Raw genomic sequence first — 19908 nt, forward strand, 5'->3', positions numbered from 1 at the left:
GTGCATATATCTTTTCAAATTAATATTTTCATTTTCTTTGAGTAAAATACTCAGTAGTGGAATTACTGGATGACATTTCTATTTTTAATTTTTCAAGGAAACCCATACTGTTTTTCATGGTTGCTATACCAATTTACATTCCTACTAATAGTGCACAGTTTCCTTTTCTGCACATTCTCACTAACACTTGTTATTTATTTTTTTAAAAGATTTTATTCATTTATTCATGAGAGAGAGAGAGAAAGAGAGAGAGAGAATGGCAGAGACATAAGCAGAGGGAGAAGCAGGCTCCCTGCAAGGAGCCTGATGCAGACCTCGATCCCAGACCCTGGGATCACACCCTGAGCGAAAGGCAGATGCTCAACCGCTGAGCCACCCAGGCAATCCAACACTTGTTATTTATTGTCTTTTTGAGTCTAGTCATTTCAACAGGAGTAAGGTGATATCTCATTGCAGTTTTGATTTGCATTTCCCTCATGATGAGTGATATTGAGCCTCTTTCTTGTGTCTATTGGCCACGTGTATGTCTTCTTTAGGAAAGTGTCTATCCAGGTCCTCTGCTCATTTTTAAAATCAGATTGGTTGTTTTTTTGGTGTTGAGTTGTATAAGTTAATATATTTTGGATATTCGCCTCTTGTCAAATATATCACTTGCAAATATCTTCTCCCATTCAGTAGGTTGCCTTTTTGTTTTGTTAATGGTTTCCTTCATTGTGTGGAACTTTTTATTTTGGTATAGTCCCAGTGGTTTATTTTGCTTTTGTTTCCCTTGCCTGAGGAGACATATCCATAAATATGTTGTCAAAGCTGATGGTAAAGAGATTATTACTTATATTTTCTTCTAGGAATTTTATGGTTTCAGGTCTCTCACTGAGGTACTTAATCCATTTGGAATTTATTTTTGAGTATAGTGTAAGAAAGTGGTCTAGTTTCATTCATTTGCATGCAGGTATCCAGTTTTCCCAGCACGTATTTATTGAAGAAACTGTCTTTTTCCCCAATTGTATATTCTTGCCTCCTTTGTAATAGATTAATTAACTATATAAGAGTGGGTTTATTTCTGGACTTTCTGTTATGTTTCATTGACCTGTATATCTGTTTTTGTACCATACCGTTTTGATTACTATAGCTTTCTAGTATATCTTGAAATCTGGGATTGTGATACCTAGAGCTTGTTCTTTCTTAAGATTGCTTTGGTTATTTGGTATCTTTTGTAGTTGCACACAAATTTTAGTATTGTTTGTTCTATTTCTGTGAAAAATGCTATTGGTATGGACATTTAATGATATTAATTCTTCCAAGCCATAAGCATGCTATGTTTTTGCATTTGTTTGTGTTATCTTCAATTTCTTGCATCAGTGTTTTGTAGTTTTCAAAGTGAGTACAGGTTTTTCACCTCTTTGGTTAAGTTTATTCCTAGGTGTTTTATTATTTTTGATGTAATTGTAAATGAAACTTTTAATGATTTCCCTTTCTCCTACTTTATTATTACCCTGTAGAAATACAACCTATTCCTGGGTATTAATTTTTTTTATCCTGCAACTTTATTGAATTCATTTATTACTTTGAGTAGTTTTTGGATGGAATCTTTAGGCTTTTTTATGTGTAATATATATCATCTGCAAATAGTGACAGTATTATTTCTTCCTTACCAATTTTGATGGTTTCTATTTCCTTTTCTTGTCTAATTGCTGTGGCTAGGACTTCCAGTATTATGTTGAATAAAAGTGGTTGTTCTCAATGATGGAAAAACTGAGAGCTTTTCCACTAAGATCCTGATCCTAGATCCATCATTGAGTATGATGTTAGCTGTGGGTTTTTCATATGTGGTGTTTTTGATGTTGAGGTATGTTCCCTCTAAGCTTGTTTGTTAAGGGTTTTCATCATGAACCATTGTTGAATTTTATCAATGCTTTTTCAGCATCTATTGAGATAATCACATGGTTTTTAATCTTTGTTTTGTTAATGTGGTATATCACTTTGATTTGCAAATATTGAACCATTCTTGCATTCCTGAAATAAACCCCACTTGATTGTGGTAAATGATCCTTTTAAAGTACTGTTATATGCAGTTTGCTGGTATTTTGTTGAGGGTTTTTAAATCTATGTTCATCAGAGATAGATATTGGCCTATAGGCTATGTGTTTGTTTGTTTGTTTGTTTGTTTTGTAGTGTCTTTGGTCTTTATATCAGGGTAATGCTGGCCTACAGAATGTATTTAAAAACTTTCCTTCCTCTTCTATTTTGGAACACTTTGGGATGAATAGGTGTTAATTCTTTTTTAAATGTTTGATAGAATTCACCTGTAAAGCCATCTGGTCCTGGACTTTTGTTGTTGGGAGTTTTTTGATTACCATCCCAATTTTAGTAGTAGTAATTGGTTTGTTTGGATTTTCTATTTCTTTCTCACTTTTGGAAGATGGTATATTTCTAGGAATTTATCCATTTCTTTTTGGTAGTCCAACTTGATGGCATATAATTTTTCATTTTTCATAGTATTCTTATAATCTTTTATATTTCTGTGGTATCAATTATTATTTCTTTCATTTTTTATTTTATTTATATGAGTCCTCTTGTTATTTTTTTTTTTCCTGATGAGTTAGCTAAAGATTTAACAATTTTGTTTATCTTTTCAAAGAAGTAGCCCTTGGTCTTGGGAATCTTTTCTATTTCTTTTTAAAGTCTATCATTTATTTCCACTGTGTTCTTTATTATTTCCTTCTACTAACGTTAGGCTTTGTTCTTGTTCTAGGCCCTTTATGTGTAAGGTTAGATTGTTAGGTTAGATTGTTTATTTGAGATTTTTGTTTCTCAAGGTGTACCTATCTCTAAATTTTCCTCTTAGAACTGTTTTTGCTGGATCCTAAAGATTTTTGGACTGATAGGTGTTCATTTTCCTTTGTCTTCACAAATTTTTAATTTCCTCTTTGATTTCTTGGTTGATTTTTTGTTTAATAGCATGTTGTTTAGCCTCCACATCTTTGTGGGTTTTTTTTTCCAGTTTTTTTCTTGTAATTGATTCTGTTTTTTATCATTGTGCCATGAAAAGATGTTTGATATGATTTTAATCTTCTTAAATATATTAAGACTTGTTTTGTGGTCTAACATGATCTTTCCTGGAGAATATTCCATGTACATTTGAAAAGAATGTATATTATTATTTTTGGACGGAATGTTCTGTATATATCTGTTAAGTCCCTCTGGTCTAATGTGTTGTTCAAAAACACTTCATTTTCTGGCTGATCTATTCACTGATGTAAGTGGGACATGTTTAAAGTCCTCTATTGTTATTGTATTACTGTCAATTTCTCCCTTTATATCTGCTATTATTTGTTTTCTGTATTTAGGTACTCCCATATTGGGTGCATAGATATTTATAATCGTTTTATCCTCTTCTCTGAGAGAGATTTCTATATCATTATGTAATGCCCTTCTTTTTATTTTGTTACAATTATTGTTTTAAAGTCTTTTGTCAGGCACGTGGGTGGTTCAGTGGTTGCCTGCCTTGGCTCAGATTGTGATCCTGGGGTCGTAGGATTGAGTCCCACACCAGGCTCCCCAGAGGGAGCCTGCTTCTCCCTCTACCTGTGTCTCTGCCTCTCTCTCTCTGTGTCTTTCATGAATAAATAAATAAAATCTTAAAAAGTCTATGTCTATTTTGTCTATGTATTGCTAACTGGCTTCTTTCTTTTCTCTTCCATTTACATGGAATATTTATTCCATCCCTTCACTTTCAGATGCATTGTCTTAGGTCTGAAGTGAGTCTCTTATAGATAGCATATAAATGGTCTTTTTTTTTTTTTTTTTTAGTACAGTCATCCGGTGTCTTTTGATTGCAGCATTTAGGGCATTTACATTTAAAGTGGTAGGCATGTACTTACTGCCATTTTGCTCATTGTTTCTGGTTATTTTTGCAGTTTTCTGTTCTTTGCTCTTTCCTTGTGATTGATGAGTGTTAGTGTTATGCTTTTATTCTTAAAATAATTTTTGACTATCCATTTAGGTTTTTGGTTTGTAGTTATAATGTTTATATATAACATCATAAGAATATAGCAGTCTATGTTGATTATTACTTAAATTCAAACATATTTAAAAATCACTAAATTTTTACTCCCCCTCTTCCATGTTTATTTATGTTGTCATATTTTACATCTTCTTAAAATTCCCTTAATTTTTAGATATAACTGACTTCACTACTTTGTCTTTTAACCTTCATACTAGCTTTATAAGTGATTAGTCTACTACCTTTACTGTATGTTTGCTTTTAGTTATGAAATTTTTTCCTTTCATAATTTTCTTCTAATCATGACTTTTTTTCCACTTAAAGAAATCCCTTTAATATTTCTTGTAAGGCCTGTTTCATAGTTATGAACCTTTCTAAACTTTTTTTTTTTGGTTTGGGAAACTCTTTATCCTCTCCTTCAATTCTGAATAACCTTGTCAGGTGGAGTATTCATGGTTGTAGATTTTTTTCCTTCAGCACTTTAAATATATATTGTACCACTTCCTTCTGGATTGCAAAGCTTCTGCTGAAAACTCTGCTTATAGCCCTATAGCATTTCCTTATATATATAACCAATAGTTTTTCTCTTGTTGCTCTTTAATTTTTCTCTTTATCTTTAATCTCTGACACTTTGATTAATATGTGTTGTGGTATGGACCTGTTTGGGTTCATCTTGTTTGGAACTCTCTGTGCTTAACCTGGATTTTTATTTTCTTCCCCAGATTAAGGAATTCCCTAGCTATTATTTTTCTGCCCCTTTCTTCTTCTCTTTCTTGGACCCCTAAAATGCAAATGTGTTTGATGTTCAAGAGATCTTTAACCTGTCTTCATTAAAAAAATTGTTTTTTGAAGATTTTATTTACTCATGAAGGAGAGAGAGAGACAGAGACATAGGCAGAGGGGAAGTAGGCTCCCTGCAGGGAGCCTGATGCAAGACTCAATCCTAGACCCCAGGATCATGCCCTGAGCCAAAGGCAGACACTACACCACTGAGCCACCCAGGTGCCACCCCACCCCCGAATTTTTTTTTTTTTTTGGTGTTCAGCGTGGGTGCTTTTTAAATTCTGTCTTTGTTTGCTGACCCATTCTGCATGTTCTATGTTGATTCCCTGTAGTATTATTCAGTATTCAGTATTATTTCAGTTAATTGTATTTTCTTCAGTGCTGAATCTTTTAAAAATTATTTTCTATCTCTTGTTGATGTTAGGTTCATCTACTCTTCTCTCCAGTCCAGTGAGCATCTATTTTTATGATGATTACTTTGAACTCCTTACCAAGTGGGTTGGTTTCCTCTGTTTCATTTAGTTCTGAGATTTTTGTCTTGTTCTTTCATTTGCAGTATATTCCTAGGTCTCATTTTACTGGACTTTTTGTGTTTCTGTGAATTAGGTGGAATAGCTACTTTTAAACTTGAAGGAACGGTCTTGTGCATGGTTGTCTCCTGTGTAGATAGATTGTGTGGTGACTGGCTGGCTGGAGGTGTGGATCGCAGGAATGGTGGCTGGCATGAGCAGGGGTCTAAGGACATTCTATGTTGGGCCTGCCCTGGTGGTATGCCCAAAGCTGAAGTGGGCACAGGATGGGCGTTTCAGGGCTCTCTGTACAGTGTCTCCAACAGGATACCTGAAGTGGGTGCAAGCTGGGTGTATCCAGGTGTTCCTCTCATTTTCATGGGTTGCTGAAGCTCAGGCAGGGCACAGGTTGGAAAGATCCCAGAGCACTCCATATGGGGTATCCTGGCAGGGCAGCTGGAGGCGAAATGAATGCAGGTTAGGTGCCCTGTTAAGTTATGGGGAGCTGAAATGGTGCAGACTATTTTAGTATGCTTTGTGCCTCTGTCACCTTGGTGAGATGGCTAGAGCTGTGTGCTACTCTGGGGCCACTTTGGTGGAATGGCTGGATCTGGCATGGGCTGGGGCTCTGAGGTGGTAGGATGGACCCTTGGGCCCGTTCCCATCCATGCTATTGAGGTGGAAGGCAAATGTAAACTGCGATGCTCACCAATCCCTGCAATCCAGATAGCTCACCCAGCATTTCTAGTTTCCAGCTAGTTTCAACCTTTACTTACACTTTTTAGACTATTCATGTTTTTATGGTATTTCTCCCAGCCAAGGTTGCCTACCCAGGTCTCCACATTTTTAACCAGTTCTCATCAGCTCCTCTTCTAACTCATGCTTTTCTAAATCTCTGCAAGTTCAGAAGTGTTTACAAGTAATGTTAAACATTTACCAAAAGCATAAAGGAAGAGAGAGCAGTTGGTAGAACTCAGATGGCTTATACAAAAGGGAAGGAAGCCTTAACTTAAATGAAAAGCTTATTAGCGGCACCTATAAAAACCTTGCCATTAAGCAGCCTATTTATAGCTCTGAAAGAGCCCCTTATCTAAGCCCACATCATATCCTGGATTTCCACACATTTCATGGTTCATGTTTGTATAAGTGGTGGTTTAGAAAGAAGTGGCCAAGGCAGGCTTTCTCCATCTTGAGCAGAAAGACTTATGAAAAGCCTCAGGAATGAGCCAGATGGCAGAGGCATTCTAGGACCAGAAGCTGACTTCTTACTCATCCATGAGACCTGATGGGTAGGAAACTAGCCTTTGGATCAAGTAACAGCCAGTTGTATTCTAAGTGAGAATGGGAGTCTGGGCTCAGCTGCAACTGCTTCCACCAGGTATAATGCCCTTTGCTCTTCTCTATGCTTATAGTTCCGTTCCTAAAATCCTGGATTCTCAGTTGTGCTCAGGTGGTAAAGCTCAGGAAAGGTGGTGCTTCCTTTCCGAGTTCTGGTTTTCAGGATGAGAAGAATATAGCTAAAAGATCTTAGAACTAAAGAGAAGTGTCAGTTGAGACTTGTCTGTAATTGAAGGACAGAGTGTGATCTGAGTTCATGTTACTCAATGTAGCCCAGAGCAGTAGACTCAGCAGCTCCTGGGAGCTTTCTAGAAGTGGAGAACATAGGCACTACTCCAGGCACACTGAACCAGTAAGAATGTGTACATCCTAGGATCCCAACACATCTAGGTGCAGGTTAGTTTGACAAGAACTGTCCTAGAATCATTCAGATAAAGTCAGAGCTCTGAGAAAAGTGGACTGACCAATGAAGAAGATGGTTATGTTACAAGGGGCTGGATCAACATCTCTTTCCTCCTGCCAAAGACATGGGTTGGCAATAGCTCTTGGCTGGGCTTGCTGATTCACAATCCTACATCTCATCCCTAGTTAGAGTACACACAGCACCCAAGTTACCCAGTATCCCCCTTGTGACCACTGACTCATACAGCAGCAGTCTAGAGTAAAAGAAAAATCCACTTCCCGTGGTCCTTTTATCTATCCAGCAGGTACCTCCCCTCTGCAAGGGGGTTGACAGCTTCTAAGGGAGAGGAGGCACCTGAGACCAGGCTTCTAAAAACATCTGAGGATTGCAATGAAGAAATAAGTACATGGAGGATCTGGGCTAATTACAACAATCCCCATTCACCCTCCATTTAGCTGTGCAACTCATACATTCAAGAGCTGTCAGAATGCTAATTCCATTCTTTTATTTCCTCATACCACAAACATTTTTAGTTCATCTGCCTTTTTACAACCTGATTTACACAAGCAAACTGCAAATGAAAAACAGGCATCCTTTAATTCTCCAAATACATGTATGAAACATCGCACAAAGCCTAGTATTGACAAACAGGCTCAGCTGAAGCAGCTTTAGCGCAGTTTGTTAAAATTAGCATTATGGTTTAAATATTCATGCCTGTGAAAGTTTGGATGATCTACTATACACAGTTATTTCAGCAGCAGGTAGGACCTGAGGAAAAAACCTTCAACAGAAAGCACTAACGACGATTGTGTAAACTTAAATTATTTACAAACATGTAGGGTCCGGATTCACAAAACTTAGTGCACATCATGATTACTGATGATTTTCATAGAGAAAAGCAAGCATTATGTGGAATAGTTCCCAGGTAAAACCTAGAATGGTTTTTGGGAGAATGTCAATATGCTTACTGGAAACGAGAGAAAAAGTAACAAAACAAGAACTCCAGCAACTGCATTTGATTTGAAGATGTAAGTATATAAAGAGCAATCAAGGGTCCCAAGAGAAGGGCTGGTGCCATTTCTGACATTACTCTAGGTATGCACAGGAAGAGAAACCATTCTGCCCCTTTTTTAAATTAAAAAAAAAATTCCCCCCTAATCACCATAGGGGAACTCATAGTTAATAGTCTTCTTTCCTCCTCCTACAAATTTCTCTTTAAACTTAATGCCTAAATAAGCAAACTTAAAAGAAGAAAAGTACCTTTTATAACAGCCTTCAGTTCAACGGATTTTATTTAGCAGTGAAAGCTTGAGGCAGGATGACCAAGCTGTTAGCTATTCCAATTACAAAAGAAACATCATAGACAAGGTGCCAGAAACCCAAGGTCGCTGTGAAGCATTTCAATGGATTCAAGAGTGACTTTAAGTATACAACAATGGAGAGGACTCAAAGTAACAAGACTGTTTTTAAAGGGAAGTGATAGATTTCAGTGAATCAGGTCCCAGGTAAAGTCTTTTAAAAAACCAAAAATTTACAGGAAACATCTTAAACTCTGGAATGCAGGTATAGTACAGTTACCAGTACATTACATTTACAAAACTGCTTAGACAGTAGGTATATTCCAGAGTAAGAATTGAAAAATGTACAAGCCAGTTCACAATGACTTTAGATACAATGTTATTAAAATACATTGTTAATCATAAAAATATTTTACTATGTACATGTACACTGTATAAACTCTAGATTTAACTACTGAAGGAAAGCCTCTAAATCCATCTCTGGCCACTGGCCCAACAAACAGTGCCATTCTAGAATTTGGTCTTCATACCACACACACGGGCTGAGGAGTACTGCATTCAGTTCTTCAATAAAATAGTAATGAGTTTTTCCTTCTGCAGAATGTCTAGTTGGAAGAGTCAGTTTTACTTCCACTATATTTTACTTTCCTAAATGCTGGTCCAAGTAACTCTGGACATTCACATAATTCATTTGCAATTTGGTTACACTTCAAAATAAGGCTGTAGTTCATTTCATCAGTTATCACACTGTCTTGCTTGTAGTCAGGATGGTTTGCAATAAACTCTCTCATCCACCTGGCAACTGTCATTAGTTCGCCTTGGGGGAAAAAATTAAGACAAGTTAACAGAAGTGTCTTTTTTAAGCAAGTTGACAATTTAGTGACCAGCATAAACACAATCCTGAAGAGAAATGAGTAGGACCTTGGTGTGCCCACATGGCAGAGGCTGGGGAAAATGTTTTCCAGGGCGTTTGAAGAATTCCTCTCGGGAAAGAATTTTAGGTTGCAGGTAGGCAACGAGAACACACATCCCAAGGTTAGATGTTACTCACACAGGGACACTGCCAGCTCTTCAGAAACGAGGAGCCGCTAAGATGTCACGGACATGAGGACGATAGCTAATACTGACACGTAACATAGAAGTTGGTAAGTGGATCCTAGGAGTTCTCATCACAAGGAGAAACTTTTTTTATTCTATGTAAGAAAATCTTAACTGAGCCTACTGTGGTAATCATTTCACAATATATAAAAAGCAAACCATGATGCTGTAAGGCCTTACACTTATACTGTGATGCATGTCAATTATCCCTCAACAAAACTGGAAAGAAATCCAAAAACAGGAGCTGGCAGGTGTACTAGAGCATGTGTCCTCCCATTTGACCAAAAAGCTGCAGACTTAGGGCTAACATGGTTCTGGAAACTTCAGACTCTATAGTTCCTAACAGTATCTGGTAGGGCTAGCTCTCCACTTCATTTCTCTTTAGAACATCCATGATATCCATGTTATTTTCATTTTGTCATTCTTCCAGATGAAGGTTAAAATAACTTCCAAAGTAAAAATAAATAATAAAACATTAAAAAAATAAAAGACCCCATTTAGCTATTCATTAGAACTGCATAAAATTTGAGAGAAAACCTCTGTATAATATCCATGCTAAGATGTTTTCTCTCATCAAGTAGATCAGGGTTCTGATAGGTTGTTCTCCTCTGTCCAGTTTGCTCTTTTGTTGGGCAGCGGGGAGAGCAAAATTCATTTCTTCATTTGCATGAGGAAGAAATTTCCGATTTTTGTGTTTTTTTTTTTTTTTTTTTTTAAGATTTTATTTACCAAAGAGGTGGTGAAAATAAGCACAGGTAGAATGAATGAAGGGAGAGACTGGTAGACATGCCCTTTGGGGGGTAGAGCCTCCATGACTCCAGAAAGTTTATGGAAGCCTCAAGGGAAACAGAGGACATTAATGTTATGCGGACAGCTCCCTTGTGCCAGGCCCTTGTTAGGCATAATCAACATGATCTCAAAGTGGACAAAAAGATGGGGGTTCTGGGGTGGTCACTGTATGGAAGCAGGCTGAAGTACCAGATGTCCTAGTTCTCACTCCTGTAACTTAGACTTACTTAGCCCTAAAGAGGGAGCCCATGATGATGTATAACAAATAGCTGCCCATAAAGGACTAGCAGGCAATCTGCATACTCTAGTCATTGTCTAAGATGCAGCACTGCCTTATGAACCAATAAGAGAAAAAACGGTCATCGATTATGAGGTGTAACCCATTGCAGAGACGTCAAATGTGAAAAAAATGCAGATAAAATAATGTAGTCTTTTCAAGTATACCATAAGAAACTGAATATTGTAAGATTGTGAGGTTCTACCCACATCAAAATTTAAAAGCAAAGCAAAAGATGCCATACCAGATGCTCTCTTCTTAATTAGCTTTAGGTAGTTCAGAATACTACATCTGGTGTCCACGTCCACTTCCATGTTTTCAAGGTAAGAGTTCAGAATTGGGATCAGCCCAGGAAACACACCTTCCTACAAGAAGCAGGACACATCGTTAGCACTCTGGCCATGGGTGTAGGTGGTGAGGTGTGCAGAGCAGGGCCCTTACCTTCCCGTTGATGATGGTGTCTATGCTCATCAGGGTATACTCCTCTACAGCCACTTCTGTGCTGTTCTGGGCCTTGCCGTAGCCATCTACTACAGTGTTGCCACCTGCCAGAGGAGAGGACAGAGGCACCTGAGCAGCCTGTTGTAACCTGAAGTAAGTGACCCTCGAAATCCAAGAGAATGTAATACCTTTGCAAATATCTTTCCTGAAATAAAACATTCCCCGCAAGACAGCATCTCGTTTCTGTGCAACTTTCATATTTTCATCAACCTAAGGGAAAAAGATAAATCATGGCTACATCAGAACATTCTCGATCCAACATAGAAGTTGTGGTGCTCTCCTCACTTTTACAAATAAGACTCACCCTGTAAGAATCCTGCTTTCCCCTTCAACAATTTCTGGTTGAGGAACAAACTTTTCACTTTTTTTTTTTAATTTTTATTTATTTATGATAGTCACACACAGAGAGAGGCAGAGACATAGGCAGAGGGAGAAGCAGGCTCCATGCACCGGGAGCCCGACGTGGGATTTGATGCCGGGTCTCCAGGATTGCGCCCTGGGCCAAAGGCAGGCGCTAAACCGCTGTGCCACCCAGGGATCCCAGACTTTTCACTTTTATGTGAGCCTGTGTCATTCAACCAGATTGGCATGTGCTTTTTAACAAACTTAGAATTCCTCCGTTCTTATCTTAAAACCCCCCCACACACACCAAAAACATTCACATAGGCTGCCTGCACTCCAAAGCACCTTTGTGACTAAGTCTGGTAAGAAGGAGGGCAAGGGCTTGGTTCTCTTCACACAGCACAGTGACTCACCCAAGATGCCAGGGTAACCAAATGTAGACAACCTAGAGAGAACTTCTGGTTCAGTGCTGTGCCCTCCCTACCACTGGGGTTTTCCTGCCTCATTGTGGGGAGATGAAAAGAGGTGATAGGTTGTCAGATATGGAATAAGGAAGGTTAGCCCTCTAAGAACAGAGGGTCCATCTGGTAGTTCTGGCCACACCAACTATACAGGAGTCCAAAAAACTTAAGGAAAAAAAAACAAAAAACAAAAAAAAAAACCTATGAGCACCTGGATGGCTCGGGTGGTTAAGTATCTGACTTTTGATCTCAGGTCAGCTCTTGACCTCAGGGCCATGAGTTCAAGCCCCACGTTGGGCTCCATGGTGGGCAAGGAGCCTACTCAAAAAAAAAAAAAAAAATATGTGTAGATATATATACACACACACACACACACACTCAGCAGTAAGACAGCTGGATCATGTGGTATGCCCAGGCCACACATCAGATCAGTTAAACCAGAGCCTGTTTTATGGGCCCCAGCTATCAGTATGTTTATTTCATTCAAAGCTTTGTTGATACACAATGTTATTTTAGTTTCTGGTGTACAAAATAGCACTTTCTCATTTTGCTCATTTCCTCACCACCTCCCCTCTGGCACACATCAGTTTGTTCTCTGTATTTATGGGTCTGATTCTGTTTTTGGTTCATTTTGCTTTTTTTAAGATTCCACATAGAAGTGAAATCATAAGGAATTTGTCTTTCTCTGACTTAGAGTAATATTCTCTGGGTCCATCCATGCTGTTACAAATGGCAAGATCTCATTCTTCTTTATGGCTGAGTACTATTCTATTGTATATGTATACCACAACCTTTTTCTCCATCTATTTATTGATAGACACTTGGATTGCTTCCATATCTTGGCTACTGTAAATGTTGCAATAAACATAGCAGGGGTGTATGTATTTTTGAATTCATGTTTTCATTTTCTTTCTTTTTTTTTTTTTTTTTTTTTTATGTTTTCATTTTCTTTGGGTAATAGCCAGTAGTGGAATTACTGAATCACATGGTAATTCTAATTTTTTGAGGAACTTCCATATGGTTTTTCACAGTGGCTGCACTAACTTACATTCCCACCAACAGTGTACAAGGATTCCTTTTTCTCCTCATCCTCACCAATATTATTTCTTGTGTTACTGATTCTAGCCATTTTGACAGGTCTAAGGTGGTATCTTATTGTGGTTCTGATTTGCATTTCCCTGATGGTGAGGGATGCTTACATCTTAGCCATCTGCAGGTCTTCTTTGGAAAAATGTCTATTTGGGTCCTCTGTACATTTTTAAATAAGGTTGTTTTTGTGTTCGTGTGTGTTGAAGCTTTTTAAATATATTTTGAATATTAACCCTTATCAGATATAATTGCAGATGTTTTCTCCTGTTCAGTATGTTGCCTTTTTTGCTGATGTTTCCTTTTCTTGCAAAAGCTTTTTATTTGATGTGGTTTCAGTAGTTGATTTTTGTTCACTTCCACTGCCAGAGATGTACCTAGAAAAATATTGCTAAGGTACACGTCAAAGATTACTACTTATGTTTTCTTTTATGAATTTATGGTTTCAGGTCTCACATTTAGGTCTTCAACCCAATTTAAGTTTATTTTTGTGTGTGGTGTAAGAAAATGGTCTGGTTTCATTCTTTTGCATATAGCTGTCCAGTTTCTCCAGCATTGTTTATTTTGAAGAAACAGTCTTTTCCCCATTGTATATTCTTGCCTCCTTTGTCACAGATTGACCGAATAAAAATGGGTTTATTTTAGGGCTCTCTATTCTGTTCCATTGCCCAATGTGTCTATTTTTGGGCCAGTACCTTATTGCTTCCATTACAATAGCTTTGCATGTAATACATTTTAATATCTGGGGCTTAAAGAACAGAGAACAAAGCTGGAGGTATCACACTCTCAAGATTGCTTTGGCTATTTCAGGGAGGTTTTTGTTGTTGTTCCAAACAAATTTTAGGGCTATTTTAGTTCTATGAAAAATACTATTAGTATTTTGATAGAGATTGCACTGAATCCACAGGTTGGTTTGGGTAGCAGGGACATTTTAAGAATTTTCTTTCAGTCCATCAGCATGGTGTATGTCCTTCCATTTGTTAGTGTCATCTTCACTTTCAGTGTGTTTTATAGTTTTCAGAGTACAGGTTTTATACTCCTTAAGTTTATTCCTAGGTATTTTTTTTCCTTTTGGCTTAACTGTATATAAAATGGTTTTCTTTCTGCTTTGTTATTTACATATAGAAATGCAATGGATTTCTGTGCAGTTTTATATCCTGCAGCTCTACTTAAGTCATTAATTCAAATAGTTTTTTGGTGTAGTCTTTAGAGTTTTTCCCTATGTATCATGTCATCTGCAAATGATGAGTTTTACTTATCCTTTACCAATTTGGATGCCTTTTTTTTTTCTTGTCAGATTACTGGGAGTAGGGCTTTCCAGGACTCCATTGAATAAAAGTGGTGAGAGTAGATATCCTTGTCTTGTTTCTGATCTTCAAGAAAGAGCTCTCAGTTTTCACCACTGAATATGGTATTATTCATGTCGTTTATATTAATATGATGTTATTCATATTTGAAACTGGGCTTTTTCATATATGGCCTTTATTAAATTGAGATATGTTCCCTTCAACAATTTCTGGTTGAGGAACAAACTTTTCACTTTTTTTTTTTAATTTTTATTTATTTATGATAGTCACACAGAGAGAGAGAGAGAGGCAGAGACATAGGAGACTAAATACTATACTAAATATATACTCCCACTTTGTTGGGAGTATTCATGAGTGGATGTTGAGTTTTGCCAATTTTTTTTTTTTTGCATCCACTGAAATGATTTTTATCTTTCATTAATGTGGTATATTACACTGACTGATTTGCAAATACTGAACCATCCTTGCATTCCCAGAATAAATCTCACTTGATCGTGGTGAATGATCCTCTTAGTGTGTTATTGAATATGGTTTGCTAGTATTTTGAAGATTTTTGCATCTATATTCATCTTCAAAGATACCTCTAGTATCTTCATGTGGTTTTGGTAATAGGGTAATGCTGGCCTCACAGAATGTATTTGGAAGCTCTTCTTCCTCTTTTTTTTTTTTTTTTTTTTTTGGTAACAGTTTGAGGAGAATAGGATTTGATAGAATTCACCTATAAATCTATCTGATCCTGAACTTTTGAGTTTTTGGATTATCAATTCATCATCACCACTAGTATTTTGTCTGTTCAGATTTTTCTATTTCTTCCTGATTCAGTTTTAGAAGATTCTGTTTCTAAGAATTTACACATTTCTTCTTGGTTGTCTAAATTGTTGGCATAGAATTTTCTCATAATCCTTTGTATTTCTGTGGTGTCAGCTGTTACTTCTTTTCTGATTTTACTTATATCCCTTTTTTATACTCAAGGAGTCTAAAGGAGTTTCAATTTATCTTTTCTAAGAACCAGCTCTTGGTTTCATTGATCTTTTCTATTTTTTTAGTGTCCATTTCACTTATTTCTGTTCTGATTTGTATTTCTTTCCTCCTATTAACTTTGGGCTTTGTTCTCCTTTCTCTAGTCCTTTTAGATATAAGGCTGTTTGGAATTTTTCTTGTTTCTTTAAGTAGGCTTGTATCACTAAGTTTCCCTCCTAGGAATTGCTTTTTCATTCTGTCTCCCAAATCTGGACCATTGGGTTTTCATTTTCACTTGCTTCCACAGACAAAAAATCTCCTCTTTACTGTGAATTCTTTTTTCCCCCCCATGAGTTTTTAAGACCCTTAAAGCAGAGCTTTGGAAACTTTTTAGTCCCTTATTTCCCATAATGAAATCTCAGGAACATCTTAACATGTACAAACTCAAGGGTCATGTTCAACTAGTATGGATGGTGCCAGGTTTTTGAATAGAGCCTATCTCCCCACTCAATTTCTATTGTTATGGTTTTATTTTATTTTATTTTTTAATTTATTTTTATTTATTTATTTTTATTTATGATAGAGAGAGGCAGAGACATAGGCAGAGGGAGAAGCAGGCTCCATGCACCGGGAGCCCAATGTGGGATTCGATCCCGGGTCTCCAGGATCGTGCCCTGGGCCAAAGGCAGGCGCCAAACTGCTGCGCCACCCAGGGATCCCGTTATGGTTTTATTTTAAAGAGACAGAACCTTCTGAATAATCTACACTACTAGGCACATATCCAAATAACAGCCTAGAATTTCATCAAGGCTATGAACAGGTTTTCATTTCTACCTAGTATTTTTTTCTTGGTCTGGACTGAAGTTCATAAAGAGTACTATATATATATTTTTTTTTTAATTTTTTTTTTATTTATTTATGATAGTCACACAGAGAGAGAGAGAGAGGCAGAGGCAGAGACAAAGGCAGAGGGAGAAGCAGGCTCCATGCACCGGGAGCCCGACGTGGGAATCGATCCCGGGTCTCCAGGATCGCGCCCTGGGCCAAAGGCAGGCGCCAAACCGCTGCGCCACCCAGGGATCCCCTATATTTTGTTTTTATAAGTTTCTCTTTAAAAGTATATTTTACTACTGCACTTTAGAGTCTCAGTTTGCTAAGGTTTACTTCAAATCTCTTATTAAAGAATTTAAAGCTAGGATTTTCCCTTTAGAGACTAGCTTTGCTAGCATCCTAGTTTTGAGTTCACCTAAAACCTACCAGGAAGACAATTTTAAATTTCCAACAGTTAAATTTCTCTTGAACATCTTTTTGTTGAATTTTGGTAGGAATGCCATCCTGTATGGTGTTTACTTTTGAGGAGTGAAGATTTTTATTTGTTAACTTTTTAAAATCTTCCTCAGAGCCCTTGAAAAAACGTGCGCTGTGGTAGGTGATTTGTGATCTTAAAGACTATACAACCTAGCTTATTAACCATGCCATTTGATTCCCCAACAGCCTTTCTCCTCCTTTGGTTATATGGCCTGTCAAGTACTGAGTAACAGATAAGGCACTCAACTAGGTGAATCCCATAGGTTTTTACAACCGTGCACTTATCCTCAGTTCTACACATGCAAATGGAGGCATTGTGATGGTAAATACCTTGTTCAGGGTAAAAAGCCAGTAAGGGGTACAGGTCATTTTATGAATTTAATGGTCACAAAACAGCTATATCAGAGCCACCACACTGCAGTGCCCTGAAATTCTTTCGTGCTTCTGAGAAACATCTACTACACTTTAAGGCACAAAACAAAAATCACAGCTCTAACATCATTTTAGAAGAATACAAAAAACTGCTTTATCTAATACTTTATTCTCACATTTTTGTCTGTTACCCATTTGTCATCTCTGCTAGCTCTTTAAAAGGTCATTATATCTAGTTCTTTGCTTTCCATACTTGTCCTTGTTTTAGGGATGCAAACACCCTACATCATTATGTGGTTTTTTAATATCTGTTTCAGGTTTTTAATAGGATAGTTTAGTCTATTCAAATTTGTTTTCAGGGGCAGCCCCGGTGGCATAGCAGTTTAGCGCTGCCTGCAGCCCGGGCTGTGATCCTGGAGACCTGGGATGGAGTCCCACATCGGGCTCCCTGCATGGAGCCTGCTTCTCCCTCTGCCTGTGTCTCTGCCTCTCTCTCTCTCTCTGAATAAATAAATAAATAAATCTTTAAAAACAAAGCAAAACAAATTTGTTTTCATCTTATTCTCACCATGTTATGTTCTCCAGCTATACCAGAGCTATATCATCATTGTAGCAATCCCTTGCCTCCCCCCTCCATCTCTTGTGGCACTGGCAATGCTCTCTTTGTTCTTTTCCCATTCCCTTTTAACTAGCAGGTTAGAAGTAAAAAAAAAAAAAAAAATTATTTCTGTACTATTAGTCTTCCTCTATCCCCTTGTATGTAAGAGTTCTGGCATTCTATTAACCCTAAAAATCTATTAAGTTTTGTTAGAATCACCTGGAATTTAAAGTTTAGGAAGGCAATTCTGTCTTCTTTACCCTTCAGGATTCTGTAGATTTTTCTCCATCTCTCAGCATTTAATGTTGGAGATGAGGAAGGATAACCATTTTTTTTCCCCCTCTTGGAACTATCTGATCTGAATTCTCTCTCCCATTCTGATGGCTTATTTTTCTCTTTAGGATTCAGAAATTCCTAGATTTGGGTTTAAATATTTCTGTCTCATCCTTAAGGTTCTCTTTCACTCTGGGAAAATTCTATTTCTCTGATTTCTGGATCTCATTTTTTTATACAGCTCATTCTCTAGATTATTGTAAACACTGAACTTTCCAGAGCAATTCTCCAAGTTTCAGTTTTTCCATGATTTCCATTTCCTTGTCATCCTGAGATAAATTTCAGTTTGGTTCCCTAAATCATTAACTTGGATCTTGAATAGCATCAGCTCTAAACATACAGTTTTAAAAGCACATTTTTTTTTAAAGCATAGCTTTTCTAAGAACACTTTTCCAAATGCTCTCTCATCCATAGTGCTTGTTTGTGACCTTTCTCAATTTTTTCAAGGGCACTAATGAGAATTAAGAATTCTTTCCAGTTCCTTGAATTAACTATTTCACTGAGGGTATTGCATTCTGTAAGCCCAGCTGGGCTCTTCCCTTAAGGCTATTAAAAGTTATCCATTTTCTATCGACTTTTAGACATCTATTCTTATTTGTTAACAAAGGCTTATTAGATGGGTAGCTGCCAGGGACTCTTCCAGGGGCTAATCCCCCTAGCAGGTACACCCACATGGGCCAATGGCCGGCAGAACCCTACGGGTTACTTTTGGCCTGAGTGTTAAGAGCAGGCACACACAGGTTGATGGCCAAACATCCCTCAGAGTGTGTGGGTGGGGACAGATGTGGGCTGGAGATACCCCCTCATGGAGACAGTAGAGAGTGAGGTGGGGGCAGATGGTGAGGTGGGCATTTATTTCTTCCTTTGGTGCTTGCTGTGACAGGGCTGCTTTACCTTTCCTTTCTTTGGCACTAAATCCTCAGCAGACCCCTCAACCTAGTCGAGCAACCTTTCCCAGCCACTTGCTGTGCCCAAGGACCCACTAGCCTTGGAATCAAAGGTCTCTGGTTATTTAGCTGCTGCCTCACAGTCTGGAATTGTTCCAAGGCTCTGCTGGGAAATTGCTCCTAGAGAGCTCCTTTTTTGGTTTTTGTTGGGCTGGAGCTGATGAACTATTCATTGTTTTTCTGATAGTCCAGTCCACCTTCTTCAGACACATCTACAGTTTGGTTCCACTGAAGTAACACTTCCCTGCATCCCAGCAGTTACAGTTACCCCTCTCCTCTTAACTTAATATCGTAACCAAAATGGCACTTGGGGGAAGATGAAATCAATTTGTGGATTCTCTCCCATCATTATCCTGAATTGAATGCTTCTAGAAATAAAGTAGTTATTCAACAGCAATCCTAAATCTCTTTCAAACAGGCTAAGGAGCTACTGTTAGCACTTCTTTGCCAGGAATCTCTACTAACACAGTACAGAAATCTACAGCATAAACTTAGTTTAAAAGGAAAAAGAGTAGGGTGGAGGGAAAAGCATTTTATTCTAAATGGTAAAAATTCTCAATCAGGTCAGATCTGAAATACTTTATGTAAATAAGCAACAGATAGTAACCTGTAGATACCCAAACCCATTGCTATACCAAAACACATTCTTACCTTTGATAGTGGAATGAGAAAATCCAGTTTGTATGAAAGGATCACTCTGGTAAGCAGCACCACAAACACCACATATGCAGAATTCTCAAAGTCTGTTAACTGAACCTAGACAAGCAGGAGCCCAAAGAAGTTAAGGACCAATCACACAACATGGTCTTCCCCAATAGGTCCCCTCCTTGGATCATGCCATTTCCAGGTCAGTTCCTACTTTGCCATGTGGGGCTCAGAAGCCCTCTGTCAATTCTCAGAAATCAATCCTTAGCTTTTGGATTTGCTTTTATCACACATATATGTGATCTGTATTTAAAGAGCCTCTGAGAAGAGCATTAAAAGGGTAATGGGCAGATGACAGGCATGCTGGAATCATTTCCTGCTGATGTGCATCTTACCTCCATGGGTCGGAATTCTACTCTCCATCCAATATCAGAGTTTGGAGGAGGGGGCTTAAATCTCATCGTCTGCCAATTTGTGGACTGGATATTCTAGAGTAAAAAAGCAGAAAAATCAACTTTCCACACATCTAGGAAAACAGTAAGATTGTTTG

The 19908-nt window shown here is 37.8% G+C and overlaps 1 protein-coding gene across 1 annotated transcript in view; it reads right to left on the reverse strand.

Moving 5' to 3' along the window:
• Nucleotides 1–7524: 7524 nt before the first annotated feature.
• The window catches only part of GCLC (glutamate-cysteine ligase catalytic subunit), a 48938-nt gene continuing 36554 nt past the window's right edge, over nt 7525–19908 (reverse strand). The window contains exons 11-16 of the mRNA XM_038554326.1: nt 19754–19846; nt 19365–19469; nt 11128–11209; nt 10940–11043; nt 10743–10863; nt 7525–9151 (exon numbers count right to left, since the gene is read on the reverse strand). Coding sequence (XP_038410254.1) covers nt 8940–9151; nt 10743–10863; nt 10940–11043; nt 11128–11209; nt 19365–19469; nt 19754–19846 — 717 coding nt within the window. The 3' untranslated portion in view covers nt 7525–8939. The remainder of the gene's footprint in view (nt 9152–10742; nt 10864–10939; nt 11044–11127; nt 11210–19364; nt 19470–19753; nt 19847–19908) is intronic.

The sequence above is a fragment of the Canis lupus genome, chromosome 12 (assembly GCF_011100685.1).
Source record: "Canis lupus familiaris isolate Mischka breed German Shepherd chromosome 12, alternate assembly UU_Cfam_GSD_1.0, whole genome shotgun sequence".
Classification (NCBI taxonomy): Eukaryota; Metazoa; Chordata; class Mammalia; order Carnivora; family Canidae; genus Canis; species Canis lupus.